The sequence below is a fragment of the Hippopotamus amphibius genome, chromosome 9 (assembly GCF_030028045.1).
Source record: "Hippopotamus amphibius kiboko isolate mHipAmp2 chromosome 9, mHipAmp2.hap2, whole genome shotgun sequence".
Lineage (NCBI taxonomy): Eukaryota > Metazoa > Chordata > Mammalia > Artiodactyla > Hippopotamidae > Hippopotamus > Hippopotamus amphibius.
In genome coordinates this window covers 129,155,069-129,181,870 of record NC_080194.1, presented here as the reverse complement: position 1 = coordinate 129,181,870, position 26,802 = coordinate 129,155,069, and the positions used below count along the sequence as shown (strand labels likewise).

At 43.9% G+C, this 26,802-nt stretch overlaps 1 protein-coding gene and 1 pseudogene across 2 annotated transcripts in view; one reads left to right on the top strand and one right to left on the bottom strand.

Annotated features, from left to right (window-relative positions):
* Positions 1–26,802, top strand: part of GRIN2A (glutamate ionotropic receptor NMDA type subunit 2A) — a 383,792-nt gene that overhangs the window by 336,425 nt on the left and 20,565 nt on the right. For both annotated transcript variants that reach the window (XM_057695721.1, XM_057695722.1), the window contains one exon: positions 12,666–12,853. In XM_057695721.1, the coding sequence (XP_057551704.1) occupies positions 12,666–12,853 (188 nt within the window). The remainder of the gene's footprint in view (positions 1–12,665; positions 12,854–26,802) is intronic.
* Positions 25,103–26,688, bottom strand: LOC130829329 (T-complex protein 1 subunit zeta-like; annotated as a pseudogene).

Sequence of the window (26,802 nt, the reverse complement as noted above, 5' to 3'; positions counted from 1 at the left end):
GAAAGCAGAGACATCTTTTTTTTGTACTTGAAATTATTTCTTGTTAAACTCTGTTAAAACTATATCCATGGATGTTCGAGGCCACCCATAAAGTATTAAAAATAGAAAAAAAAATGGGGGAAAAGTTGAATAAAATGGGATCCCAAATCTGTGAAGATGGGGAGAGAAGGAAAGAGCGAGAGGAAGAAAGGAGACTGAAATAAATACATTAAACTTTATCAGAGATATTGCCAGATGAGGAGCGTTGTGGGCTTCTTTCTACCCCTTTTATACTTCACACATTTTCTGCAATAAAAGTGTTACTGACAATAAGAAAACAAAGTTTCTTCTGAACATAATTCTTCAGTTCTTCCTGTATCTCCTTCCAGTATTTGTCCAAATGTTCATACTTTACACACATTGAATCAGTGTCCATGCAAATCTGTTTGACTTTTCTCAGTTAAATTTATATGGTTTTGTTGGAGACGACTAGGTGATATTTCACTGAGCTAGAGGAAGATGAATTAATTCAGCTTTTACTGTTGTGTGTTTTCATCATACCTTGTCCGCCATTGGCGGGCCCTCCAAGAAACAGCTGGTTCAGAAAGCTTGCTCATGGCGTTATTGTACCAATTTGTTCAGAATGTCCTCCTACCTCATTTTGCAGACTTCCATGCCGTGAGCAGCATTGTTTTTCTTCACTATAAGATTCTTTTATCCTGTGGACCATACCAGTCCTGTCTCGTGGTCATCTTTTTGCTTGGGCTTCAACATAATTCAGAACTTAATTTATGATCATCTGTTAGCAGCCGCGGAGAGCTTATGGCCTGAGTATCTGCTTTCAGACTTTCCCTGAGGCCTCACCTGCTATTCCATCTCTGAATTCAGTTCACTCAAGTTGTTTTATCCATATGTTTAAACCTGCTTCTACTGCCATTTGAATACCCTGCCTGAATTGTTTTGGGAACTAAGAGAGGTATTTCTAAATAACAGCTACCATTGACTGGGGGCTCACCTGTGTGCCAGGTAGGGTTCTGAAGGCTTTGCCTGCCGTATCTTATTTAAACCTCCTAACAACCATATGAGACGATTATCACGATTTGCATTTACAATCGAGGAAACAGGCGCAGAGAGATTAAATAGCTTGTCTGGGTCACACTTGCTCCAGAGCCCATGCTTTGAGTCGCAGCTTAAAATACTAAATATGAACATTCCCATAACAGTGCATAATTGGCCTGCTTCTAATTGTGCACTATTATACAAAACCAACAACTAATTTTGTTCATGCTTTAAAATGGCTCTTTTTCCTTTGAAAGTTTAAATGCTGCTTTTAAAATGGTCAATATTTCTCCTTCTGTTGAAATGGAGAAAAGCAGCGAACTCACAGAGGAAAACCAACCAAAAAAAGGGTGTATTCCTTATGTTGGGATACACGTGGTTAGGAAATTCTTCCTGGGGAGACTGAACAGGCCGAGCTGCCTGGCAGATTCCGTCTCCTTGTCTCCTTAAAGGTCATCTCTTCTTATTGATTGGCAGATTCACATGGGGACTTCAAATATGTGATCTCATTTCATCCTAATTCAAATCTGCCAATTAGGCATTCTCTCCATTTCACAGAAGGTAAAACGGAGGCTCAAGGAGCAGAAGCAACTTGACCAAAGGTTAAGTGAGCGACAGAGCTGTCACTCAGTCTCAGCCCAGCATCTCTTTCTGCCCGTGATGTTTAGCTTCTCCTGACAAGTGAATGATTCTGGGAAGGGTTGGGCACCTCTGTCACTAGGAAGGGGGACTGAAACTGGGGGAGCTGACGCTCCTGCCCGTCGGCGGCTCAGATTTGGAAAATCTCAGAGGTGTGCGTGCTTCCTCTCCACTGTGAAAATTGTGAACAAGCTCCCGCTGACCCAGCTGCTAAAATGGTTTCGGCTCTGAAGCATCAGCCATGTGTGTTCTTTGCTCTAGCAATGAGGGGAGGAGTGAATGTTCCTGGTGCCAGGCTAGCTCAGGCCGTGGGAGGCCTTAGAACAGGTTGGGAGTTGCTGTTCACACCCTGTGGCTGCCTGGGACCTGAACAGCAGCCTCTGCCCTGGCAAGTCCAGCCTCCTTCCATCGAGAGAAATGCTAGTGGAGGAGGAATAGGAACTCGGGTACCACACCTCAGGTTTCCCCACTGTGGTAGTTCCCTGTGGCTGCTGCAACAACTGACCACAAACCTGGGGGTTTAAAACAAGAGGAATGTATTCTCTCCCAGTTCCGGAATCCAGAAGTCTGAAAGCGAGGTGCTGGCAGGGCCACGCTCCCTCTGAAGGCTCTGGGGGAGAACTGTCCTTACCTCTTCCCACTTCTGGCGCCTCGTGGCTTTGTGGTCATTCAAATCTCTGCCTCGGTCTCCATCGGACTTTGTTCCTGTGTATCTCCTCTTCTTATAAGGGATTCTTCTTCTAAGTCATCGGATTTAGGGCCCACCTAAATCCAGGATGATTTTGTCTTGAGATCCTTAACTAATTCCATCTGCAAAGACCCAATTTCCAAATAAGATTACATTCTGAGGTTCTGGTGGATGTGAATTTTGGAGGGACACTATTCAGCCCACCACACTCCACGAGGCACCAGTGTGACCGCCTCTGACAGGTGTCTGATGGGAGCACTGCCACGGAAGGCCCTCCTCCCGGGTCTGGAGTCTGGAGGCGGAGAGGCCTCACCACCCGGCACTCCACCTGAGTGTGTGCTGCAGGAAGTGACCTTGTGTTGCACCCTGACGCTCAGGGCACACGAATGCATGTAAACCCCCACCACCGGGCAGTGCGATCACTCTGCTGGCTAGTGTCCATCCCTGCTTCCTAGTCTCAGTGGCTCTGTGCCAGATGCTCTTACAAGCGCTTCACCTATAATTCTTCATTCCGTCTTCACAACCGCCCCGTGAGGGTTGGCCCAGCCAGCAACCCCACCACGTACACAGAGAAACTATTGTCTGGGGGCGGAGGGGGAGACATTGTACTCTACTCTTCTCGTTTTCTCCTGGCTGGTCGAAGAATTAAATTGACATGCGATAGATTAACAGGAGAAAGTCAAACACAACTTAATAACGTGTCTATGTGAGAGAGACCCAGGAGAACTGGGTAACTCACTAAAATGGCCCAAGCCTCACCTTAAACACCATCTTCAGCTAAAGACAAAAGAGGGTGGTGTGGGTGGTGGTTTGGACATCAAAGGGGAGGAAGGCTGTTCACATGGAGATGGAAGAGCGAATGTTTGGTAAATAAATGTTCGCTGGACCAGCAGAGACAGTGGGACACAGAGAGGACTCTGATCTCCAGGCCCTGCCTGGTTTCCCCCAACACATGTAGCCTGTATTCTTTGCAGACATCTCTGGTGGTAGCTCTATTCTGGGAACAGCCCCTTCATCTAAATTCTTCAGGCAGCTAAGGAGGAGGTAAAAAGAAAGGCTTCCTGAGTCTTCTGTTTCTTAAAAATAATCAGCCTAACTTAGTCCTCGTGCCAAAGAGACACCACGTAGGATGGCAAATTGGCTCCCGCACTGTCACGCAGAGGTTAAGTCCCTTGTCAGGCAAGTGCTGGTAAGCTTCAGAGCTGGGATTTGAACTGGCTCTAGCATGTATGCCCTTAACCGCTATGCTATATTGCATCTCATTAAAAAAATATATTCTCATTGTAAAAAATGCAGATAAATAAGTATCCATTTGACCATGTCCCAATCCCAAATCACCCCCACCCCCACCAGATAAGCACTGTTATCTGTTTGATATGCATGCCATTTCTCCTCGATGTTTGTTAGATGCATTTGCATATATTTATATGTTCACACATAATTATAAAATTTTATTCTGAGGGATGCTATCAAACTCTATGCGGTAAGGCACAGTTTGTTTTTCAATTAATAATGTGTTTCGAAGCACCTTCCATATCTGTAGGTGTCTTTTGCCTTCATTCTCTTTGACGGCTGGAAAGAATTCCATGGTTTGCACACGTAGCAGTTTATTAGACCGTTTCCCTCTGGGGGGGGCTCTTAGTAATATGGCCGTGTTAAAAATCCATGATGAGTCCTCTATGCACTTCTGTAAGTAATTCTCTAGGAATGATCTCAGGAAGTAGGATTTCTGGGTCAAAGTATTTATACCTTCTAGAAAAGGTTAATCTTATTCAGCTGATTGGTTGATTGGCTTATTTATTTTCTGAGTGACCCCATGGTGCAGAGCATTGACTTTGGATTGAGAAATAACTAGCTTCATATTCTGACTCTGATAATTACCAGCTGTGTGACCTTTGGCAAATAAAATAACCTCTCTGAGCCTGTTTTCCACATCTTTCAAATCCTGACTTCCAAAATTCCTTTGAGAATTAAATGAATCGGCTTAGGGAAAGTACCCAGCACTGTATCAGGTACGTAATAGGGTTTCATTAAATATTGATTCTTTTCCCATTCTCTCTTTCACTTTCATATATTTTCTGGCCTTTGCCAGTCCCTGTCTTTCAGTCCTGGTGTGCAACAATTTCAGCAGGGTCATTATAACTACCAGGAGTGTGTTGTGATGCTTAAAGAACAAGCATCCTGGATTCGAATACTCTCTCTGCTAACATTCAGCTGTGGGACCTTAGACAAGTTAATTCATTTCTTAGATCTCGGGTTTTTTGTTTATAAAATGATGCTAAATATGATTCCTTCACTTAGGAGCCATAACTTAGGAACTAGCACTTAAAAACCATTGTAAGGATTAAATGAGATATGTAGGCAAAGAGCAGTGTCTGGCACAAAGGAAACATTCAGGAAATGTCTGAACGAAAAAAAACATTCTTTATAACATGAGCATTTTTGATACTATGCTGTGCACCATGGAATATGTGCAGTAGAATGGTTACTCTGATCCCAACCCTTGAAGAGTATCTACTAAGAAACTCTACCAAAGATTTCCATGTCAGCAGGAATCAGTGCTTTTCCTGTGGCAGAACATGAGTGGTGACATGAAGAAAGATAGCATTTGCATAGTACTTCATTCATCAAGCAAATTTATAGCCGTTCCTTCCTTCAACCAGAGTACAAGCACCTGGTCAGACAGGAAAATCAAGGCTCAGATATGTGCCCAGACTTACCCCAGACCCCACAGTGGTCCTCCTCCCACCCCACATCCCACCCGAGGACGTGCACTCAGATGCAGGAAGCCCTGCAGCAGGGCCCTGAGGGCGCCTGCTTTGGCAGGTGGCGGACGGGTCTGGAAGCCCTGACGCTGTGGGACACCCGGGGCCAAGACCTCTGGGCTTCGGTTTTCTCTTCTGAAAAATTAAAAGATTGCATTACATGCTCTATCAACAACTGGGGCAAGGTTAGTTTATTAAATTCAATATTGAATCCAACATTAACAAAGAGGGGATTTGCTGTATCATTTTAACCTTTTCTTGTTATTGAGGTTGTTAGGCAAACAGTGTGTTTGCCCTGTTTCCCTCCCTCCCTCCCTTCCTTCCTTCCGTCCTGCCTCTCTCCCTTCCTTTCTTCTTCCCTCTCTCTCTTTCTCCCTCTCTCTGCCTGCCCCTCCCTTCCTCTTCTCTCCGAGTCTCTCCCTGTAAGTCCATCTCCCTTTTTTCATTCTTTCCCTCTGTCTTTACCTCTTTCTCCTTCTCTGTCTCTTTCCCTCACTCTCTCTGTCCTGCTCTTTCCTTTCTCTCTTGCTCTCTCACTGCCTCCTATTTTCCTTGGTGCCTGCTTCCATCTGTATTTTTCCCTCCCTCATTTCCTCCTTCCTCCTCTGACTTTCTCTGTCTCAGTCTTACCATACTGCTCAGAATTTTCTCAGTTAAAAAATAAATAGTCACCATCCGTCTTTTTTACCCAATTCACGGTGAATATTACTGGAAGAATTAACACAAATTAAACTGACAACAGTGAAAAGCACACAGAGCGAAATTTGTTATTGACGACAAATCCATAGACGACTCGAATCTTCGTGGCCGATTTTGCCTCTCTGCACGATTTTGACCCAGGAGAATTGGACTTGGTGGCAGCCATACCCACAAAAGAAAACTCAAAATGGCAGAAGTCGTAAATTAGTAAAATTTGTTATGGTCCAAATCCTGATCAATGAATCAAATCCTTATAAAATTTCAACACAAAAGAATTGATCCCAGTGAAAGCAGTTTCCAAAAAATGGGAAACAATTCAACTATGCTATGCGAGACATTGTTTAGAATTAAATTAGCGTAATGGAGTTCGCTCTGAAAAATGCTTCCTTAGTGAAAATGCATCAGTGTTGGTATAATTCTGACTTTAAAGTTTGTGTTCACAAACTCAGAGTCATAATGTGATTCTGGGCCATTTTCCTGAAGCCTGTTTTAGACAATCCCGTGCTGATGGCAAGTACAATCTCTGTATGTATTGAGTGTCTCTTGCCCAAATAGGCACTTTCAAAGATATCCTCAGGGGTACCACTTCTTCACCCATGAGTGCCCCTCACCCACCAATAACCCTGTGTCTGGGTGCTTGATGATGATCTACACTGTCGCTTCTCTGCACAATGGCATCATCCCTGCCCCAGCAATGTCCTGAATTTGCACCAGGATGTACAATTTCCAAGACGCCTTCACTCCCATTTCCATCCATCCAATATCCAGCCCTGTGAGTGAGCTGTTATTCCCCCATCTTACAGATGAGAAAACCGAAGCTCAGAGAGGTCTCTCATTCGTAGAGCTGGCAGAGGTGGACCCGAACCCCATCCACTGTTGCACAGTTGCCCAAACATGCTGACTGGCCTGAATTGCTGGCTGATGTGCTCCTCTTCCTAGCAAGGCTTTGATGTGCCCTAAGAAAATACATTCCGTCATCATCAAAGAGACGCTTAATTCTCAGTAGCGCTTTAGACTCGACCTCCAAATCGTACACACACACACACACACACATTCTGGTTTCATTAATTCATCAGAACAAGTCAATGTCTAGTTAAAAGCTTCTTGAATGTTAATGAATGAATAATTAACTTTAACTATATAATTAGCCTTTAAATATGCTGAGACCCCCAGAGAGCATCTGAAAACATGCATAAGGAGATGATGAGCTAAAACCGGAAACGTTTGATTAGGAAATGTCAAGCCACTTGACAATACAAGTCCCTTTCCCCAAAGGGGCCATGCCTTGACTGGGGGCCGTGGTCTCTCCTCTTGTAAGGGGAGTCAGCTTTGCCAGCAGACAGTCTTGGGGCCGGGAGCGAACATTTAGGCCATCGTGTAGGTACAAGAGAGACCAACTGAAGGAACAGGGTCAGATCTGCACACTCAAGAAAGATGTAGCAGCTCTTCAAAGCTGTCAAAAAATCTGGTGGGAAACCACTGGGTTAAAGTACCATGGGGCACACGTGACCGTCCTCCTTACTTTGCAAATTTGCAGAGAGGAGGTCTTATTTCCCCCTCTCGTTCTGAATTACTGTCATGTTTAATCATTTGCTTTCCTTGAGGATTGCGGGTGACAGGGAGAGGGGGACAGCACTCACACAGCCTCCGTGATGCCTGGCGGGGGGTGGGCAGGTCACACAGCCAGCACAGCACAGCATGAATTTTCGAGCCCCTATTCTGTTCCAGCCCTTGCAGTGGGGAGTCGAGGTGTCGTTTCACTTGTCACAAATGTTTGGAGAAGCACTCACCCTTCTGTAGGGAGCAGAAGCAGAGAGGTGAGGGGTAGGGGCTCTGTCCCTGTCATGGTTCTCAGACCATATCTTTGAGCACCCCCCACCTAGTGGAAGAAGCACCGAGCCAGTGACAGCCATGTGGCTTGGCAGCAGCTGGGAAGGCAGGGGCATAGGTGATCTCGCCTTGGAAAGCAGGAGAAGAGAACACCAAGCAGAGAAGCATCACCGGCTTCTCTCCCTGGGAGCCCTCAAGCTTCCAGCCGACGGCTCCAAGTTCTGAGGGGCTCTTCCCTGCAGTGTCAGCCTGTAATCTCTGTGTTGTTCCAAATCCAGGGCTGCCAATTACCACGCGGCAGCCTAAGGTGTCACTCTGTCTCCCAGCATCGCATCTTCAACCCCCTGAATGCATTTGACTTAAATTGGGCTTCAGGTGGTCTTTTTCTCTTTCTGACCCTCTATCCTCAACAAGAAGCTACGGTCTTCTATGCCTAAACATCTCCCAAATGAGTAGGGTAGGATATGTTGGGGGCAAGAGATGTTTCCTGTGGAGGAGACTCCAGACCTTACACGGCTGTGCATCTCCTGGGAAAGAGACAGATGAAACTGAACGACCCACCAAATCTTTTAAAACTCTGATGGCTCTGGTCTGATTCTTCCACTTTTTCATAACGCTGGGCTTCATGTAGAGCTGAAACCCCCAGTCGGAATTTCAAAGTAATAGACAGAGCTGCTTCCATGTATTCCACAAGTCTTCCGGGTAACAGTGGTTACATCTGTGGCCTTTGTCATCAGACTGCGTTAAGTCCAAATGCTGCTCTCGCTTACATAAGCTGGGCAGCTGTGTCTCTCACTTTACCTCTCAGTGCCTCCGTTTCCTCATTCCATGGAGACGGCAGTAGTGCATCCATCTTTGCTCAGTTAGAAGGAGTCAATGAAATGAGATAATGCCTATAAAGTATTCAGGACTAGATTTGTCCCACAGAATGCATAAAACTTGTAAGCCCCTTTGCTGTAAAATCCGAATTCGATGGAATGCACCTGTGTGTCTTGAGCACTTGTTTTGTGCCGGGCACTGCGCACACATCTCCTTATATAACATCGCTTTATTCCCAACAGCCCTCGAAGGGCCAGTAATGTCGGTTCCGCTTTGCAGAGAGAAGAATGAGGCTCAGGAATACAGGTGCCTTGTTCAAAGTCTTTGACCACAAAGCTCACTCTTGAGGACATCAGCGAGTGTTACATCTTTTCTTTTTAACAATGGGAACATTTTTCCTTCAGTGGGAAAGAGATCAAAGGCACAGGTCTTTGAGTCGGAGCAAGGAGAGCCCAGGGCCCCCCTCCGTCCGCCTCTCCTGCCCACCAGGAGCCGTGCCAGCCACTTCAGTAGCCACTGGCCACATGTGGCCCTTTATACCAGAATCTAAATTAATGAAATGAAATAAAACTTAAAAACTCAGTTCTTCAGTTGCACTAACCACATTTGAAGTGCTCAATAGCATAGCACAGATATAGAATATTTCCATCACTGTAGAAAGTTCTCCTAGACAATCCTGCCGTAGAGGGTTTGTGTGCAGAGTTTGGAAATATCGCCAGTGAGCTTCAGGCGATATTTCAGAACCTCATCTGCTCATGGAAAACATAAGAAAATAATAATAATAATAATAATAATAATAAATCTCCCTGCTGGGCATTTGTGAGGCCCCGATGAGACAATGTATTTAAATCGCTGTGCGCTTTTGTCAAGCACAGTGCAAACAATGGACGTGTCTATCAGAGGGGGCTGTGTAAGCCGCAGGATGTTTTTAAACATGCAGGTGTCTGTGACCATTGCATTTAGACCCCAGCTCTCTAGAATCATCAGTGAAAGACAGAAATCAAAGTCACATGGCCTTCTGGTTTCCTTCACGTGTTGTCTTCGCTTTGCTTCTGACATGGCCCCGAAACCACGGAGAGTCTCCCTGGCCAGACCCCTCTACGAGCGTGGCCACCATCCCACCCAGATGTGCCAGCGTGTGATGGCTTTGCTCAGAATTAACTGTATCTTTTGCAACTGTCCTCCCTCTGACTCGATGGCATCTTGCGTTTGCGAACTTTATTCTCTAAGAAAACTTCCCTTTTTCTTTGGGCTCATCCGGCTGTTTTTTGCTCAGCTGAAGATTTGTCATGAAATATGGTAATGATTTGCAGAAATCTGTGCTTGTCCATAAAATGTGAATTTAAACTGCTGTTGGACAACTCTTGTATGGGTGCCAGGTACAGTATTAGATTTCCATCCCAGAAATGCAGCGGTATGCAGTGGGTTAACAGGCTGGGGAGGACTTTCACCCCATGAGTACCAACAGGTGGCCTTAACATTTGAATGCCCCTGTATGTACCTGTGTGTGCATTTATGATTGTTTTTTAGAAGAATTGAGAGAAGAAAGTTGGATGAGTCTTAGAAAGTGTTAATAAAACCCAGGCTCTTGCCATCTCCATGGCAACATGAAATAACGAGGTTGCAAGCACCCCAGCGTCATTAAGAGGACACATGCCATCCATTTGTCCTGAAGTCCTCAGGATACACATGTTAGCCAGAGTCCCAGTGTCCCTGTTGAGAGAGAGAGAAGATGACTCTTGGCTTGCAGAATTGTAGAATGCCATAGTTTAGCAGGACCACAATAACAACCTCATCTCACAGATGAGAAACCAGCAGTGCAAAAAAAGGAAGTGACTTTCCGAGGTGGTACGATCGTAGATATAATGTAGAGTAGAACTCCCATCCCTTCCACCTGCTTCTCCATGCTCCCATCACATGCCCTACTGCCATCATACACAAATCAACCTTTAAAAACTCCCCATCATGTGTTTCCTTGGGTCTCAGCATTGCAGGCTGTCCAGAAAGGCTGTTTCCTCTTGGTTCATCAGCTCAGTTGTCCATCACCATTGACAATGCCCAGTTTTTCCCCCTCTTCCACTTGGATGATCTGATTCCCTTTTAATACTCTCAGAGTATAAAACTGAGTCTCCAACCCTACAGCCTTGAGAAGGAAGCTTCAGAGTTATTCTGTTGCTGAGACAAGCCTTGTAGTCTTGACCCATCTCTAACCATTACAGAAACAAAAAGCTAAAATGAAGAACACAGCTGTAAACCTTCCAAATAATAGTTTTGTTCCCATAGGGAGTCCTTCAGCATCTGTCTCTAGAAGGATGCAGCGTTTTACATCCTCTCCCTGCCACTTTTATTTTTCTTTGCTTCACTGTTTTATATCTTCTTCTTAAGGAGAGAAGGGCAATAAAGTTGAAAAAGTGTCAGGAAGTTGAGTGCTCTCCGATTTAGTTTTCCTACCTACTTTAGAGTTGAGACATCCATTCCTGTATTCAAGGGTGATCATTTTAGCCTTGTTAAAGAACGTTAGAAACTGGAAACAACACACATGCCCACCAATAGGGATGTAGGTCATGAATTAGGCACAGCCGTGCCTTTGAGGGGATTACTGGATGCTTGCTTTTTGGAGGATGCTGACTAGGAGAGGCAAACAGGACTTCTGAGATGATGGGATATTCTCTACCTTGATCTGTGTGGTGATTTCAAGGATGTACACATATGTAAAAATTTATCTAGCACTTTATTTCATATAAGTTATACCTCAATAAAAATAAATGTACCAGAAAATTAAAAAGAGTGCTCTGTTTATTGACATGGAAATACATTCACTATGTGTGGGGCGAAATGAGAAAAGAAAGCCATTGGTGAAAGGGTTTGCATGGTATAATTATATTCGAGGGGTTGAAACGGGCATCACAAACTATGCCCTAGGGCCAGCCTGTTTTTTGTAAATAACCTTTTATTGGAACAGAGTTGAATTCATTCATTTATGTGTTATCGATGGCTGCTTTCATGCTGTGTGTTAGTTTCCTAGGGCTGTCGTAACAAAGCATCACAAATTGAGATGCTTAAACAATAGGAATTTTTTTGTCTCATTCTCCTGGAGGCTGGAAGGCTGAGATCAAGGTGTCTGCAGGGCCGTGCTCCCTCTGAAGCACTTGGGAAGGATCTGTCCGGGCCTCTCTCGTGGCTTCTGGTGGTTTCTAGGCTTGTGGCAGCATAACTCCAACCTTCCTATGGGGTTCTCCCCATGTGCACGTCTGTGTCCAGATTCCCCTTCTTATAAGGACACCCGTGATGTTGCATTAGGAGCCTTCCTGCTCCGGCGTGACCTCATCTTAACTCATAACATCTGCAATGAGCCCATCTCCAAATAAGGTCGTATTTGGAGGTACTAAGGGTTAGGACTTCAACGTATGAATTTTGAGGAAACACAGTTCAGCCTATAACATGCTACAGCAGGAAGCTGAGCAGCTGCACCAGAGACTAAGCCTAAACTATTTATCTTGTCTTTACAGAAAACATTACCAACCCCGTCTTAAAAGGTGTGTGTGTGTGTGCACACGCATGCACGCTCACATGTGCATACACACATGCATCCAAAATTTGGAAGGTTGTTCACAAATATGTCAACAGTGGTTACCTCTGAGTTATGGAATTATAGGCAATTTTCAATTTATTTGTATTCTTTATATTTTCTACACTATTTGGGTTTCTAAAAATTAGTATGTAATAATTTTTGTGCTATAAATGAATAGTGTACATGTTTCTTTGGGCAGGAAGCGACATCATTCCTGTTTAGTCTCTCTCCCCTTCCCACATGCAACCATCAAATTCTCCTGTCCCTTAATGGTTTATTTTGTTCTGATGCAAACCTTTCTAAATAGGCCACTGTTCTTCACTGTTGGGAGTGCTGAGGGCAAACACTTAGCAAACCAGCAAACTCGACTGTTTACTCACTTGGGCATAAGGATTCTTCATGTCTTTATTTAGCTGCCTCTTGTAACTTGGAGAGAAAAGGTTCTGGCTTTTATCTCCTCATTAAAATAGATGCTTTTATGATGATGGGATGGAGCGGTCATGAGTCATCATCTCCCATGTGAAAGAAAGTGTGTGATGCTGGATCAACCTGAGGAGCTGGGCCTCGAGACGGTACCTCGCCTTCCGCATGACTCCCTGCTTTCTTGTCATTGCAGGAAACTGGACGCTTTCATCTACGATGCTGCGGTCTTGAATTACAAGGCCGGGAGGGATGAAGGCTGCAAGCTGGTGACTATCGGGAGTGGGTACATCTTTGCCACCACTGGTTATGGAATTGCCCTCCAGAAAGGCTCCCCTTGGAAGAGGCAGATTGACCTGGCCCTGCTCCAGTTTGTGGGTGATGGTAAGACCTTGGTTGACCCCTACTTCTGGGGGACTTGAGACCCTCACACTTTCTGTTTCCTAATTAGCGTTCCCATGGATCTTTGATTCTGAGTTTTTTCACTGAAAGGATAATATTTATTGAGTGCAGATCACGTGATACCATGATGCTTTAGGTTGCTTATAATGGAAACCAATTACAGACAACTAAGTAAATTAAAAGGAGTTTATTTTAAGGATGCAGAAGTGTCTATCTCAGTGAATTTAGGAAAGAGTTGAGCAAATAGGTTCAGAGGAAAACAGCTGGAATCAGGGTAGTCCTGGGGCCTCAACAGCAGGAATTCATAGGTCCTCTCTCTAGAGCAGTGGTGCTTAATTGAGGTGGGAGGAGGTGGATTTTGCCCCCCAGGGGATATTTGGCTGTGTCTGGAGATATATCTTTGATTGTCATGATAAGAAGGCTACATATCTGATACCAGCATCTAGCGGGTAGAGGCCAGGGCTGAGGGATGCTGGCAGACATCTTACAGTCCCCAGGACGGCCCCCCACGTCTCAAAACTCAACATTATCTGACCTCAAACATTACTAGTATCAGGGTTAAAAAAAAAACAACTCTGCTCTAGAGCAGTGACATTACATACCTGGCTGCAATAAGTCCCAATCTCTATTTTTTCCAAATCCTAAATTTCAAATTCCAGAGGAAGGATTCCTGATGCATGTTGGGTCAAGCAGTCTTCCCTGGACCCATCAGGAGTGAATAAGGGGTGGGGTGACGTTGTACTAACACGACAGCTCCTTCTATCATCCTGTGGAGGAATGAAGGAGAGGCAATCTCTATAAAGGGAACAGTGAGCAGAAATCCCCCGGGTTTCCACTCTAGTCCACCTCTTGGCTGCCTCTCGTGCAAGAAAAGACTGTTTCCCCCCCTTCAGGGGCTTACAGAGTAGTTGAATGACGGTACGTATGGAGCTGTCCAGCCGATTAGACTGACTGTCTCAAGCAGCGTTTCCTTCTGTCCTTCGCTACTCGTAGTCGGTGATCTCACTGCAGCCCCTCGTTCCATGGCATGGTGTTTAGAATCCTGTCATGTTCACATGGCACGCGAGTTGCCCTTGGACTTGCCAATGCTGAGACAGGAAAAGCAAAGGCAGCAGAGATGGCAGGTGAACCCTGAAAACTTGAGTAAGTGTGGGTAGGAAACAAAAGCTTGGGGCATAGGGCAGAAGCTGCCTTCAAGAACAGTGGAAGTTATATTCGGAGATGGTTCCAGAGCATGCTCCGCCTGTCTAGAGCTGAGGAGGCCAGTCTGGCAACCACTGTGGCCAAATACAGTATTGAAATGGGTAGGAGGTTCATGTATGTGGTTGGTGTGAATTTGAACAACATGCATAATGCCTTACATTCTCTACTCCCAGAATTAAACCCTAGATTCTCACAGTGCCATCAGGAAATCTAAATGTGTTTTATGTTTAACTCCCAAATGAGAGCATCTGATTCTTTGAATTCCCTATACGGCCTTTGTACCTTCCTCACATCAAGAGCCGTGTTGTCTGCTGTGTGATAGTGATTTGTGGCTGTGCTCCTCAGCTATTGCCGTGAAATCTTGGAGACACCCGACAATAAGCATCTATTTTGCTCATGGGATGCAGGTGGAATGGAAAAGCTCTGCCTCCGGCCGCAGTGGCTCCACCCCCTGCTGCAAGCCCGTGGATCACCTCTGTGGACTCTGGTCCACCTGTGTTTATTCCGTGTCTCAGGCTGAAGGGGCAGCACCTACCTGGGGGAAGCTCTTCTCCTGGCTATGCTGGAGGCACAGGAAAAAACACCTACCTGCACGTGCACATTTCAAGCCTCAGTTTTGTCGCATCCCCCACATCTGCTAACACTCTTCTGTCCTAAATAAGTCCTGTGGCCAAGCCCAAAGGATACTCTGGAGGATGCTCTGCCTTGTGTGGTGGGAGGTTGGGAGTTAGATGACAAGATGTGCGGACACAGGAGTGAAGCACCCGCCCACCACAGCGGTTGCCTAAGCACCTCCACGTGGGGTGCAACACTCAGCAAATGAGAGTCTTCTTTCCAGCAGTAAACACTACAGAATCTTGAACATAACAGGTAACTGGTCAATGAAGGATTGAATGCATAAATACATGCATGGATGAATGGTTGATGTTGGGATGTATTTCGTTTGACAGGAAACTTTTAAATATGATGGGTAGCTGTCAAATAAGTCCATTCTAAGTGTACTCCTACCTACCGCTGCTGTCACTCCCGCAGCATCTGTTATGAAATAGCAACATGTTTGGGGGAGAGGATATGCCAGTCACTGTCCCAGATGCATTACATGTGTTCTTTAATTTAATATTTGTAAGAACCTTATGAAGTCAAACATTGCTTATACTCATTTTACAGAGGAGGGAACTGCAGCTTTGCGGGCTTGTGAGTCCCCTAGTGACTAAGTGGCAAAGTCTGTACTTAAGGCGCCTTACTCTGGATGAGGGTCACTCATGTAAGACTCTGGTTTCATTCATTTCTCTAGGATATCTATCAAAGTTGGCTACTTAGATGCTTCAGATATATAGATCTTTTAGGAAAAAGTAATTTAGTCTATGTGTGGACGATATCTATTGTCCCATTTACAAATGCTTCTGTGAAAGGGGTAATTTTTCTTAGCCTCAGTTTACTCATCTGCAAGTAATTGCAGAAATGTTTACCTGATAAATATTTGGGCAGGTGAGAGAGTGGTCAAGGGGAAATATTGGATGTATCAGGGGTTTTTTTTAATGGAAGAATGAAAAGACAAAGTCATAAAGAAAACGACTTGTTTTCTTTTGCCTAAATCTGATTTAGATTTAGGCAAAGATTAGAAAAGGCCAGCATTCTCAAAGCCCCATTCATTAACTTATCCAGCAACCAGCAGATAACTAGTGGGTCCCTGGTATCACCCTGGCACCTAAAAGGTGACAGCTCAGTGAGAACGTAAAGAATGAGCAAGTCTGGAACCTAAAAGTAGGGCATTTCTGGCTTCAAAGGAGAGATTGAACAGGAGATCTCTTAGGGCCCAGCAATCTCATGGATTTTGTAATTTTTTGTGGGATTCTGGGATTTGAAAGTTGTGAAGATAAAATGAGAGGTTATATGTAAAGAACTAGCTAAGTGCAGCCACCTGGAAATAGAAATGGTTCAATACATGCTAGCTGTTACCACCACCACCCCTCCCCCTCCCCTCCCCCCACCTCCTCTACATCCCCACTGCTGTCCATCCACAACTCCAGGATTCAACACAGCCTATTTAGTGTCATATTGGTGATAATCTGGTCAACTTAGCATCATGAGAATGCGGTGCTGAACAGAAAATGTCCTCTTTGTGGCAAATAAAAAGTAAAGGCATCCTGAGAAGCCAAAGATGTGTTCTTTGTACTAGCAGAGCATCTTGATCCTTAGAGATATTTTCTGTCCCAGCTCATGGCTTTCCTGGTCCGATAGTCTGGGATGGGAAATAACGTCTTCACAGCTTCATCTTTAGAGACCATCTGGAGGCAGAGACGTTGGAGACAAAATGACGTTGCTCCAAGGGGGGGCGTCTTAAGATAATCTCCCCGGAAAGCCATGTCCAATTCTGAATGTCTCTCTAGGAGTAAATACATGAATTAACACAGCTGCATAAATATTTCACTTATCTTATGCAGCTTCAGCAGGATTAATTATGCTCTAAAATTAGACCTGGAAAGAGCACAGTGCTGAGCGGTCCCTAATCATTATTCATCCTCTGGAGTGGAGTGTTTATCTCTTGTTAGAGAGTAGCTTCGGTGGACGATTACCAGTCTAATGAGTGTCAAAAGTACAAAAAATGTTCCTAATGAGCTGTGTAAATATAACCTTTGAGTGGGGTGTTTGGTGATTCGGGGAACCTCTTATGTGAAGCCTGCCAGGCATTTCCCTAGGAAACAGGCTACTGATCTCCCTTAAGAGATGCACAGGATCCCAACAAGAGCTTACCTTCCTTTTCCTGTCGAACTGCCATGTTCTTTCTGAAACAGTGCAGTGCACCATGGGGACACTCAAAGGTCCTTTCCAGCATATATCATCAACACCCAGCGTTTACTGAGAAACACACATTCCTAAATGCTGATGCTCCAAGGAGGTCTCATGGTCTTTTCCTTCTTTCCTTCAGGGAGCTTACAGTCCAATTGGTTTAGAAACTAAAATATCTAATCTCATAGTATGAACATATTTGTAATAATTCATATGTATATGAGTTAATATATACTATACATGCGCTTATATCTATTTCTATCTCTATATCTATATCTATTCTTTGGTGTCTTGGGTCGGTGAGAGAGTGGTCAAGGAGAAATATAAGATGTATCAGTTTTTTTAATGGAAGAACAAAAAGACAGAATGAGTCATGAAGAAAACAAGTCAGATTTAGACAAAGATTAGAACGGGCCAGCATTCACAAAGCCTCATTCATTAACTTATCCAGCAACCAGCAGATTACTAGTGGGTCCCTGGTATCATCCTGGCACCTACAAGGTGACAGCTCAGTGAGAATATAAAAAGTTAGTAAGCCTGGAACCTAAAAATTATGGCATTTCTGGCTTCAAGGGAGAGATTGAATGGGAGAATGCTTAGGCCCCGGAAATCTCATGGATTTTGTAATTTTTTATGTGATTCTGGGATTTGAAGAGACAGAAGGACAATCATAGAGGTTAAAGCCCTTTCGATATATAGAGGCCAGAAAAAAGATATTAGGAAGAACAAGATGATATAGTAATATTATTCAGAAGCATGTGATGCTGAGAAAATAGAGGAAAGCATGGATTTTGAGCCCATACACAGTGGTCCAGTACTGTGCCAAATACATCGCAAACGATCTTTGTAGCTCTTCATACAGTATTCTGGAGTAGATATTACCTACGTTTCGCAGAGCAGGAAAGCAAGACTCATTGGGGTTACGTGAGCCATAGCAGAGCTTCTCAAACTTTAACGTGAGCAGGAATCGCCTGGAGATCTTGCTAAAATGCAGGTTCAGCAGGTCTGGGGAGGGAGAGCCTGAGAGTCTGCGTTTGTAACCAGCTCCCAGGTGCTGCTGCTGCTGCTGATCTCTGGACCACACCATGTGTAGATATTTTTCTAGAGGTAAAACATGCAGCCACGTTCATCTGACTGCCGTTCTGATCATCTGTCCGTTAAACTGGGCTCCTGGGAGAAATCTTACGAGTGGCCAGATCACCTTAGCTACAAGGAATATATTTAGCACTGAAAATCGTGTAATCTTCCTCTTTGTGTTTTGCTCCATTTTCATAGTCGTTGGTTTCTTTTTCAACTCAGAAAAACGTTACTCCTCCCTGGGGTCCAGTCTGAGTTCACTGAACAAATAAAATGAAATATATATATATATTTATTTGTATATATATATCATATATTTTTATAAATTATTTATATGTGTATTCCATTGCACTTATATTTAGGTATATTTGATAGCTATCATATGTAAATATTTGGTATGCCGTGTATCTCTTGTATTCATATTGTATTCTAGGATAACCAACTCAGCCCATTCTGCTGGGACTCTCCCAGTTTTAAAACTATCTAGTGACTGCAGTTGTATCATTTGGGGCATATATGGTAGATATCATATATGAAATATTTACAAGATACTGCCTACATTGTTTCAGTTGGATATGTGCATTGGGTTCCCTTTGTCCCTTTTGTGCTGCAGCTTTGCAAGCAATCTCTTTAAAGACTCATCCAGATTGATAACAAATCAGAAGGGACCACATCCTCTGCTCTTGTATTAATAAGGAACCTTGCTGCAATGGACTCCAGAGCTTTGGAAAGCACCACGCCAGGATAAGAGGCTCACAGGTCTTGGAGTGGGGGAGTGCTGCGGGGGGAGTCAGTGGAGAAGCCCACTCCCTGCTCCCGGGCGGATCAGTGTTAACGTTCCTGGTTCCTTCATTTGTTGGCGGCTCTTCCACTGAAGCTCACAGGACGGCTTTGGATGGTGAGGGACCCCACGCTGCCCACCAGCGTCGAGAGTGTTTGTGTGATTGCAGAAGTTCTTTGTGTGTGTAAGTAGGATTCTCTTACCTTGCTCTGAGCCACTGGATGGGCTGCTAATATCCTCAGCACTGTCCTCATCCAGCTTCCCAGCTTAGTATTTTGGGGCCGACGTCCGAGTCTCAGGGAGAACTGGACACTCCCGCAGCTTGGGTGATGACAGTCCCCTACGCCTGCACTCTGAGGATGGGCACGTCCCTGCATGGCTTTTGCAGCCCGTCTTCTTACGGCTGGCTTAGGAAAGGCCGTGTGGGTTGAGGAAATCACTGAAGGCCACCTCATTCCTAAATATTTTCCCTGCTCACCTGCCGACAGTGTCTGAAATTCCACCATTTGGAGTTTTTTCAGGTAAGCATGGATTCTTTCATGCAACCCCCTTTCCCAATGGAGTCCCTTCTTCCGTCTTCTCCTGAACCCATTTCCTAATCTGATATCTGAGCCATCCTCCGGCCCACGTGCCCCTCCATGAAGGCTTCCTTATAGACTACAGCTCTAGACATGCTTATAAACGGTAAACTTCTTTAGCTCCATGCTTATAGCATTCTTGTGGCATTTAGCAAAGCCACATAACAAAAGGGTGCAACAGGAGGCTCTTCAGCTTCCTGGTGGTATGGCCATTTCTCTTGAGTTCCAGTTTCCTCATCTTTAAATTGGAGTTGTTTCAGAATTAAGTGTGAGAACAAACATAAAGAAACTAGTCTGGTGCTTGGCTTACACTAGACTCCTCCTCCTTGCTGTCCTCTGCACGTCCCCTGTCCCCTGCAGGGCCCCGCCCTGTAAGTCCCTCGAGGGCACACACCTTCATCTCCACTCTTGTTGCCCTGTCCTCTCCCCTAGGACTCACGCCTGAGCTTCGCACATCGTAGGTGCTCAAATAAAACCCCTTGGATGAATGAATAAGTGAATGAATGGACTTGTAATATACGTTCGCGGGGCTTATTTCATTAATGAAATATCTTCTCTGATGAAGGGGATTTTTTTTTCCTTTGGAAGGGTATCAGGTGTCTCTAGGGAAGAGACCCAAAGAAATAGTCACTAAATCACTGTCCAGTCTGACAATCTTTCCAAGCCTCTGATCCCCACATTCATAGTAAGACAGGCAAGGTGTCTAATTTGTGTGCTATAGTAGTCAAATATCTCTGTTTCACTTTTTCCTTTAAACATAATTTTCTGGGATAGATATAATCAGCAAGGTTGTATATTCCCTGGCTTTTAGAACTGGAGTGGATTATGATAAATCGTTAGTGAGTTTGTGTTTTGTGATCAAGGAGGTAAATAAGAGAAAGAGCGTTTTCCTCAGGGTTTGGCAAACGGTGACCACGGCTCCAATCCAGCCACTGCCTGTTTTTGAAAATAAAGCTGTATTGAAACACAGCCACGTTCGTTCATTCAGGTATTGTCTGTGGCTGCTTTTACTGCCACAGCAGAGTTGAGTTGCTGCAACACAAGCTATAGGACCTGCAAAGCCCCAAATATTTACTGTCTGGCCCTTTATAGAAAAATTATGATGAACCTGATCTCAGACTGTCTGGAGCAAGACAAGAAAGGCAAAGAAGACTTGAAGTTGTACGTTCTTCCAAGGGGAGGGAAATGATTCAGATGGAGAAAGGAAGAAAGAAGGCGCAGATAGGAAAGAAGGACGGGGACTGTGAGGGGAAGACAGGAAAGAAGAGCAGGGAGAAAATGATAAAGGGATAAAGGAGAAGAGAAAGAACAGTCCAAAAGGAAGGACAGAGGAAGAGATGGGGAAGAGAGGGGGAAAAGGAGAGATGAGGGGGCGAAGAAGGGCAGTGGGGGAGAGGAGAGATCAGAGAGCCGGCGTGTTGGGCACTAGTCAGGCAGCCTTCATCCTGGGCATCTACAGAGCAGGCTGGTTTGCGCAGCTGAGCCATGAGGCACATTGCAGATAACACCGAACAAGCCTGGGAGCCATCCACTGCCCCCTCTCAGCTCCAGGGTAGAGCCGGGCACAGACCCCCGGCTGACTCTCTCCTGCCTCAGAAAAGTCTAATCTGTCTCCCGCTGGCCTCTCCTGCCAGCGGTTCTTCATGACATAGGTCCCTGTGTCCTGGGATGACTCAGCAACACCCTATATCAACCAGCAGCCTTAGCCCATTTAAAGGGATAAACGCCAAAATAAGGATGGGGGATTTGAGGGAGGGGAGGTGCTGAGAATCTGAGAACTTACTTGGAGGGGGAAGAGACAGTTTTCCACATCTGTAAATGGAAGCCATTCAAAGCTACCATTATCACTGTTATTTTTATGGATGTTTATAACGATAACAGAGGAATAACTATGGGTCATAAGATAATCTGTCTTTATATGTATTTATTTCATGCAGTCCTCATGGTGATTAAATGGCAAGAGTTATGATTATGACTTGCTGTCTAAAGATGAGGAAACCGAGTCACAGGAAGGTTAAGTAATGTATCAAGCTAGTAAGTGGCCGATGTGACCTGGGTGAACGGGCTCCAGGGCCTTCGTTTGAACCATTGTACAATATCACTTCTCCTTTATTTGCTGTAACCCCCCCAGACATCTCATAAGGCAGGCGTTCCCATCTGGGAAGGGGCAAAGCTGTGATTTAAACACAGGTGAGTCAGTTATCCAGCCTCTGTTCCTTCCTCTTTCACTGAAGAAACAGCATCGTTCGCCTGCAGGTGATAGAGGGCAAAGTAACTTGGCGACAGAGGTTGAGGGTGGGAGATAAAGTGACCCATGTTTTTTCCATCTTTCCATGGAGAAGGAGACTTGTCCATGCCCCGGGCCCCAGCACCATGGGAACAGGCTCAGCCTAATTTTTGAGATCATTCAATCCTGGCAGTTTGGGGAAAACTCAGGACCCAGAAGCAAGAGATGAGAAGGAATGAAACAAGGACAGAATGTAATTAAGAGTCAGATGTTTGGCCCCGATACAGGCTTGCCGGAGCAGTCTCTCCAGGTTCACAAAGACCGTCTTGGTTGCTGGAATCGCTTGCTCCCCACAGAGATCCTCGGAGCTGCATAATCCCCAGCATTTTGGAAAGTTATTGTCCCTGGCTAAGCGTATTTTAATCACATCGAGACTTCAAAGGCGGAAATCACAGTTTGGGCTGAGCAAGGCTACTCCGTAAATCACAAACTTTGTAATCAAGTTAGCAAAGGCCAGGTGCCGTAGACAAAGCCCCCCAATTTATTCACCCGTTTTCTCATTCATTCATTCACACATTTTCTCATTCATTCATTCACACATTTTCTCATTCATTCATTCACACATTTTCTCATTCATTCATTCTCCCTCTAGACATTGATCCAACAAAGAATAACTGAGCAGCTTCTAAGCTCCAGGTGGTGGGACATAAAAATGATTAAAGACGTTTGCTCTCTTGCCCTTAACAGTGACTTTACTTATAAAGATGCTTTTGGTGCTTCTGTGTGCCTCAGACCCACTTGGGGAGCCTGTTGAAAGTACAGATACCTAATTTTTCATCCCACAGGGCATTTTTACATCTCCTCTGGGTGATTCTATTTCGCGATAAGACTTAAGAACCACTCTTTAGAATAACAATATTTAGCATTTAGAAGCCTCTTGTTTGATTGGCAAGTACTGGATATCAATGTCAGTGACCAATAGATCCCGCCCATTTGGAATCTGTGAAGTTGGATGTTGGCCCTGGGTTTTATTCATCCCTCCTCTCAGGGCTCTTACTTGGGTTTCCACATCCAGAGACCTTGGTGACAGTGAAAACCCAGGGAAGAAATGGTGTGGAACTTGTAAGCTTCAGCCTGCACGCTGACCACGAAAAGGATCCTAGGAGATATGGGGTTAGACTGTGAACAGAAGTAGTCATTCAGAAAGGAATAAAATAGACATGAAAATGTTTGTTGCTTCCAAAGATTTTGTTTTTGTGTATTGATCATAATAACAGCATTAAAAATAAAGCAGGCAAGACTGAAAGACCCACGTTCGGGCAGAAAATGAGCCAGTGTTTCTATTGATTAAATTAGGTCCGGAACCAGGTTTGTACCTGATGGTTGTCCGGATTCCTTACATATAGAGATGTGGTCTCATTGGAAACCACTAGGGACGTGTGGCCAGAGACCATTACTGATGGGTTGACTGAGTCTAATTTTTTCCTATGGATTTCAGTAACGCTCCCACTCTATATGGATGACTTTTACCTGCACTCAAACCTCACTGATACACAAAATAGCAGCTTTGATGATATGTACCCAAAGGGGGTGATGATTAACAACCATTTTGATGTCCCAGCAACGCAGTCACTTTGAGCCTCCTATGACCTAAAAACTGAGTCCAGGGCAAGCTACTCATCTGGAAATGTTTTCAGAGGAAGAAATGTGTCAATCCTAAGCGTAGATTAGCAATAAAGGCTTAACTGCTTCTTCACTGGCCTGTGACCAGATGGTACCATAAAAATTAGACTAGTTTATCTCCCTCCTAATTTTAACTGAAGACATATTTGGAATAATAAATGAAACGGTACTTACTGAAGAAACAGGTAAAATCCATAAATATCCTGGAGAGCCATTGACTCTGCCTCTCTGTTAAAGCTCCGAGGGTTTTCATCTGTGTACGTTCACAGTGAATTTCCCGATAGGTCTCTTGAGATCCAGAGTTGCAGTGTTTATTATCTGTCTGACACCAGGATTAGAACAAGGTCAGCGGTGCCAAATTCATGCCTGACAAGCACTGAATCGTTCAAACCAGGGAAAGTCAAATATCGAGAGAACCATCAAAGGTGGAATAAGACATAAAGAATGGTTTACTGGTGAGTCAAACACTGATGTCACAGAACCTCATGGAGGATTTATGAGACGGATAAACAATGGCCTCAAATCCCTCTCAGTCTACATTTTTTAAAACCCTTTGATTTGGAAAGGCAATATGATATACATATAAAATCAGCCCAGCCTACTACCTTAACATAATTGTTTTCAGTTTGTATATGACCTTCCAAACCTTGTTACTTGCAGGCACATTTCTTTAAATAAGTTTAATTATTGGTTATATACATTTTTATATTCTACTGTTTTCACTTAAACATTTTTTCATGGTGTTACATAATCTGGTCCTCACAATTATTTTAATTTTTGCATACAGTGTCATAATCATCATTAAACCGTAATTTATTACATTATTTTCCTCAGGTTAAACATTTCTCTCTCTCTCTTTTTTTTTTTGCTAGTGTAGATAATGCTAGAATGAACATCTTTCTGCCCATTTTTTTCCTATTTTTAATTGTTTATTTGTAACAATGTCTTAGATGTAGAATTTGAAGGAGTAATGGCTGTAAACATTTCTAGGGTCTTACTCTATAGTCTCAAAGTGATGCCCAAAAGGTGTGTTCCCATTGAAAAGTGCTTCTAATAATGAATCAGTGGACCAATTTTACAGTAGCCTATCAGCAGTGAGTGTTATCATTGTTTTGATATTTTAGGAGGTGCAATGTAGCCTTAATTTGAATTCCTGCAAATACTGGTGAAAATGGAAAAAAAAATTGTCTTTTCATCTTTTGGGGACCTTTAACTATTTTTACATACAAATTTTAATGGACATTTTGTATATCCTGGTAATTTATTACAACTTTGGTGGTACCATTTCACGCAAAAAAGTCATAAATGCAGCAGCTTGGGATGCAGTTAAGAACAAAGGCTTTGGGTTCAAATATGAGAACTGATCTTTACCAGCTCTATGACCTTGGGAATTTACTTACCCTTTTTAAGGGCCAGTTTCCTCCTCTTTCAACTGGAAATTGTGATGACACCAGCCTCACCAAGTTAAATGGTATAATTGGTATATACTCATCAAACAGTAGGTGCCCAATAAGTACCATAGATGATAACAGTGAATAAGTTGGGATTTATTCTTGTTCATATATATATATTATTTTTAATCACTTTATTTCCTTTTTTTCTTTAGAATTATTTTATTAAATCATAAATGTGCAATAGCTTCTTAACTCTACCCACGCACTTAAATTTTTTTAAAGGAAAAACGTTATGTCTTATTACACCATGATTCTGGCTAATAGATTTCAGAACTTTAGGATCTGAATAGGTGCCAGTGTTCTCTCCTTTTTTTTTTTATATGGGTAAAGAAAATCCTTTGAAAACTGTTTGAAGCTTGGACAAAAATTCCATAGTTATATTCTTAGGATCGCTGTGTAGAGTCTTCACGATTCAGATGATAGAAGGGAAGCTTCAATTCAACCTTTTAGAGAAGCCATTCCAGCTCTCATGGTCTCATCCGCTGGGAGAATAATCACAGTGCAGGAATGAAGAAGCTGTGTCTTTACACAGTAGTTATCCCATATGCCTACTTCTGCTGCGACCATTGGTTCACCTGTGTTCAAGTCCACACCCACAAGTTGACCTGATTCTGAATGTTCTGCTTGAACTTTAACTAATGTTTCCTGAAGGTCAAAACTGGAGTTCTGAGCAAGAACCTTGGGAATAATGAGAACGCATCAGCAAATGCTTGAACTCCAAGTTGGGCCCTGCCCTTTACACGGGGCTTGTATTTAATCAGGGCTTCTGCCATTGCCACTTCCAGTGCACCAGCACCTGGAACTACACAGCTGTCATCAATAGCGTTTTTAACAGCCCTCAAGCCATCTCTTATTACATCTTTGATTTGAGTAAGTGTGTGCTTATTTGGTCCTTTGATCAATAACGTGACCGAGGGAGGATTATTACATTTTTCGATGAAGGTGAACCTCTCTTCTCCCAATGTATACTCATAGACAAGTCCTGCCTGTCCCAAACAATCAGGATTTAGGTCATCAAGAGAATTTTGGGCTACCCCACCACAAGCAAGAGTCAGCCTTTTCATATTTCTCCTTTTAGCCCTGTGCAGAGCTGCTATGCCTTCTATTGCAAGAGCATCTAAGGAAAAGGGGTCAATTCCCTTTTGATTAATAACAACAAATCCTTTATCTGAATCACCACTGGCTTTCTTTTTCAGGTCTATTATTTTTTTAACTCTGTCTTCAATGAATTTTCTCTCAGCTTTCACTAGCTTCTCTCTCTCCTCTGCACTTTTGTAAAAAAAGCCAGAATTCACTTCTGTTTTTTCATATTCTAATGACATGTTGCATGTGAGGATGTATGCATCTTCTACTCTCTTTTTCATATCAGGATGCCGCGCCCCATGGTCCAAAACAAGACCTCTGATTAAGCTTGCATCGGTTTCAGATTTATGTTTCATCTCCATGATCTCAACCATGAAGAGGTCAATAGGTTCATCTTGCTTTTCAATGGCTAAAATGGAGTCCACTGTAGCCTCTGTTAAGACATCAGCAAGTTCAGCATGAACTTTAGTACATAGAGATGTTCTGGCCACGTCTATCAGTGTTTCCCTGTCCATCTCTTTGCTTACTTTGACTTGTTCCAAAAACTGAAGTGCCTTTTCCTTTGCAGCTTCAAATCCTCCTGTAATTATTCTGGGATGAAGACCTTCAGAAATGTAGAGATCCGCCTGCTTCAGGAGCTCTCCAATGATTAGGACATTGGAAGTGGTACCGTCACCAGTTATGGCATCCTGGGCTGTTGCTACTTTGGCTATTAAGGAGGCTGTTGAGTGTTGAATTTGCATTTCATGAAGCAGCACATTTCCATCTTTAGTGAGCTTGATGTCTCCAGCACCAAAAACAAGCATCTTCATGGTGCCCTTAGGCCCCAAGTTGGTGCTCAGCACGTCCTGTGGCCCTTGGGCCGCGCTGATGTTGACTGCCAGTGCCACCTGGGCTCAGGCCACTTCGGCCTTGGGGTTCAGGGTCTTCACGGCCACCATAGCTTACCCAGCAGAAGAAAATGAGGGACCCTGGCATGCGGAAAGCCCAGTGCCGGTTTGGCATGGCCCTATTTCCTTTTTTGATTGCTTAAATCAAGATCCTGCAAATTATGG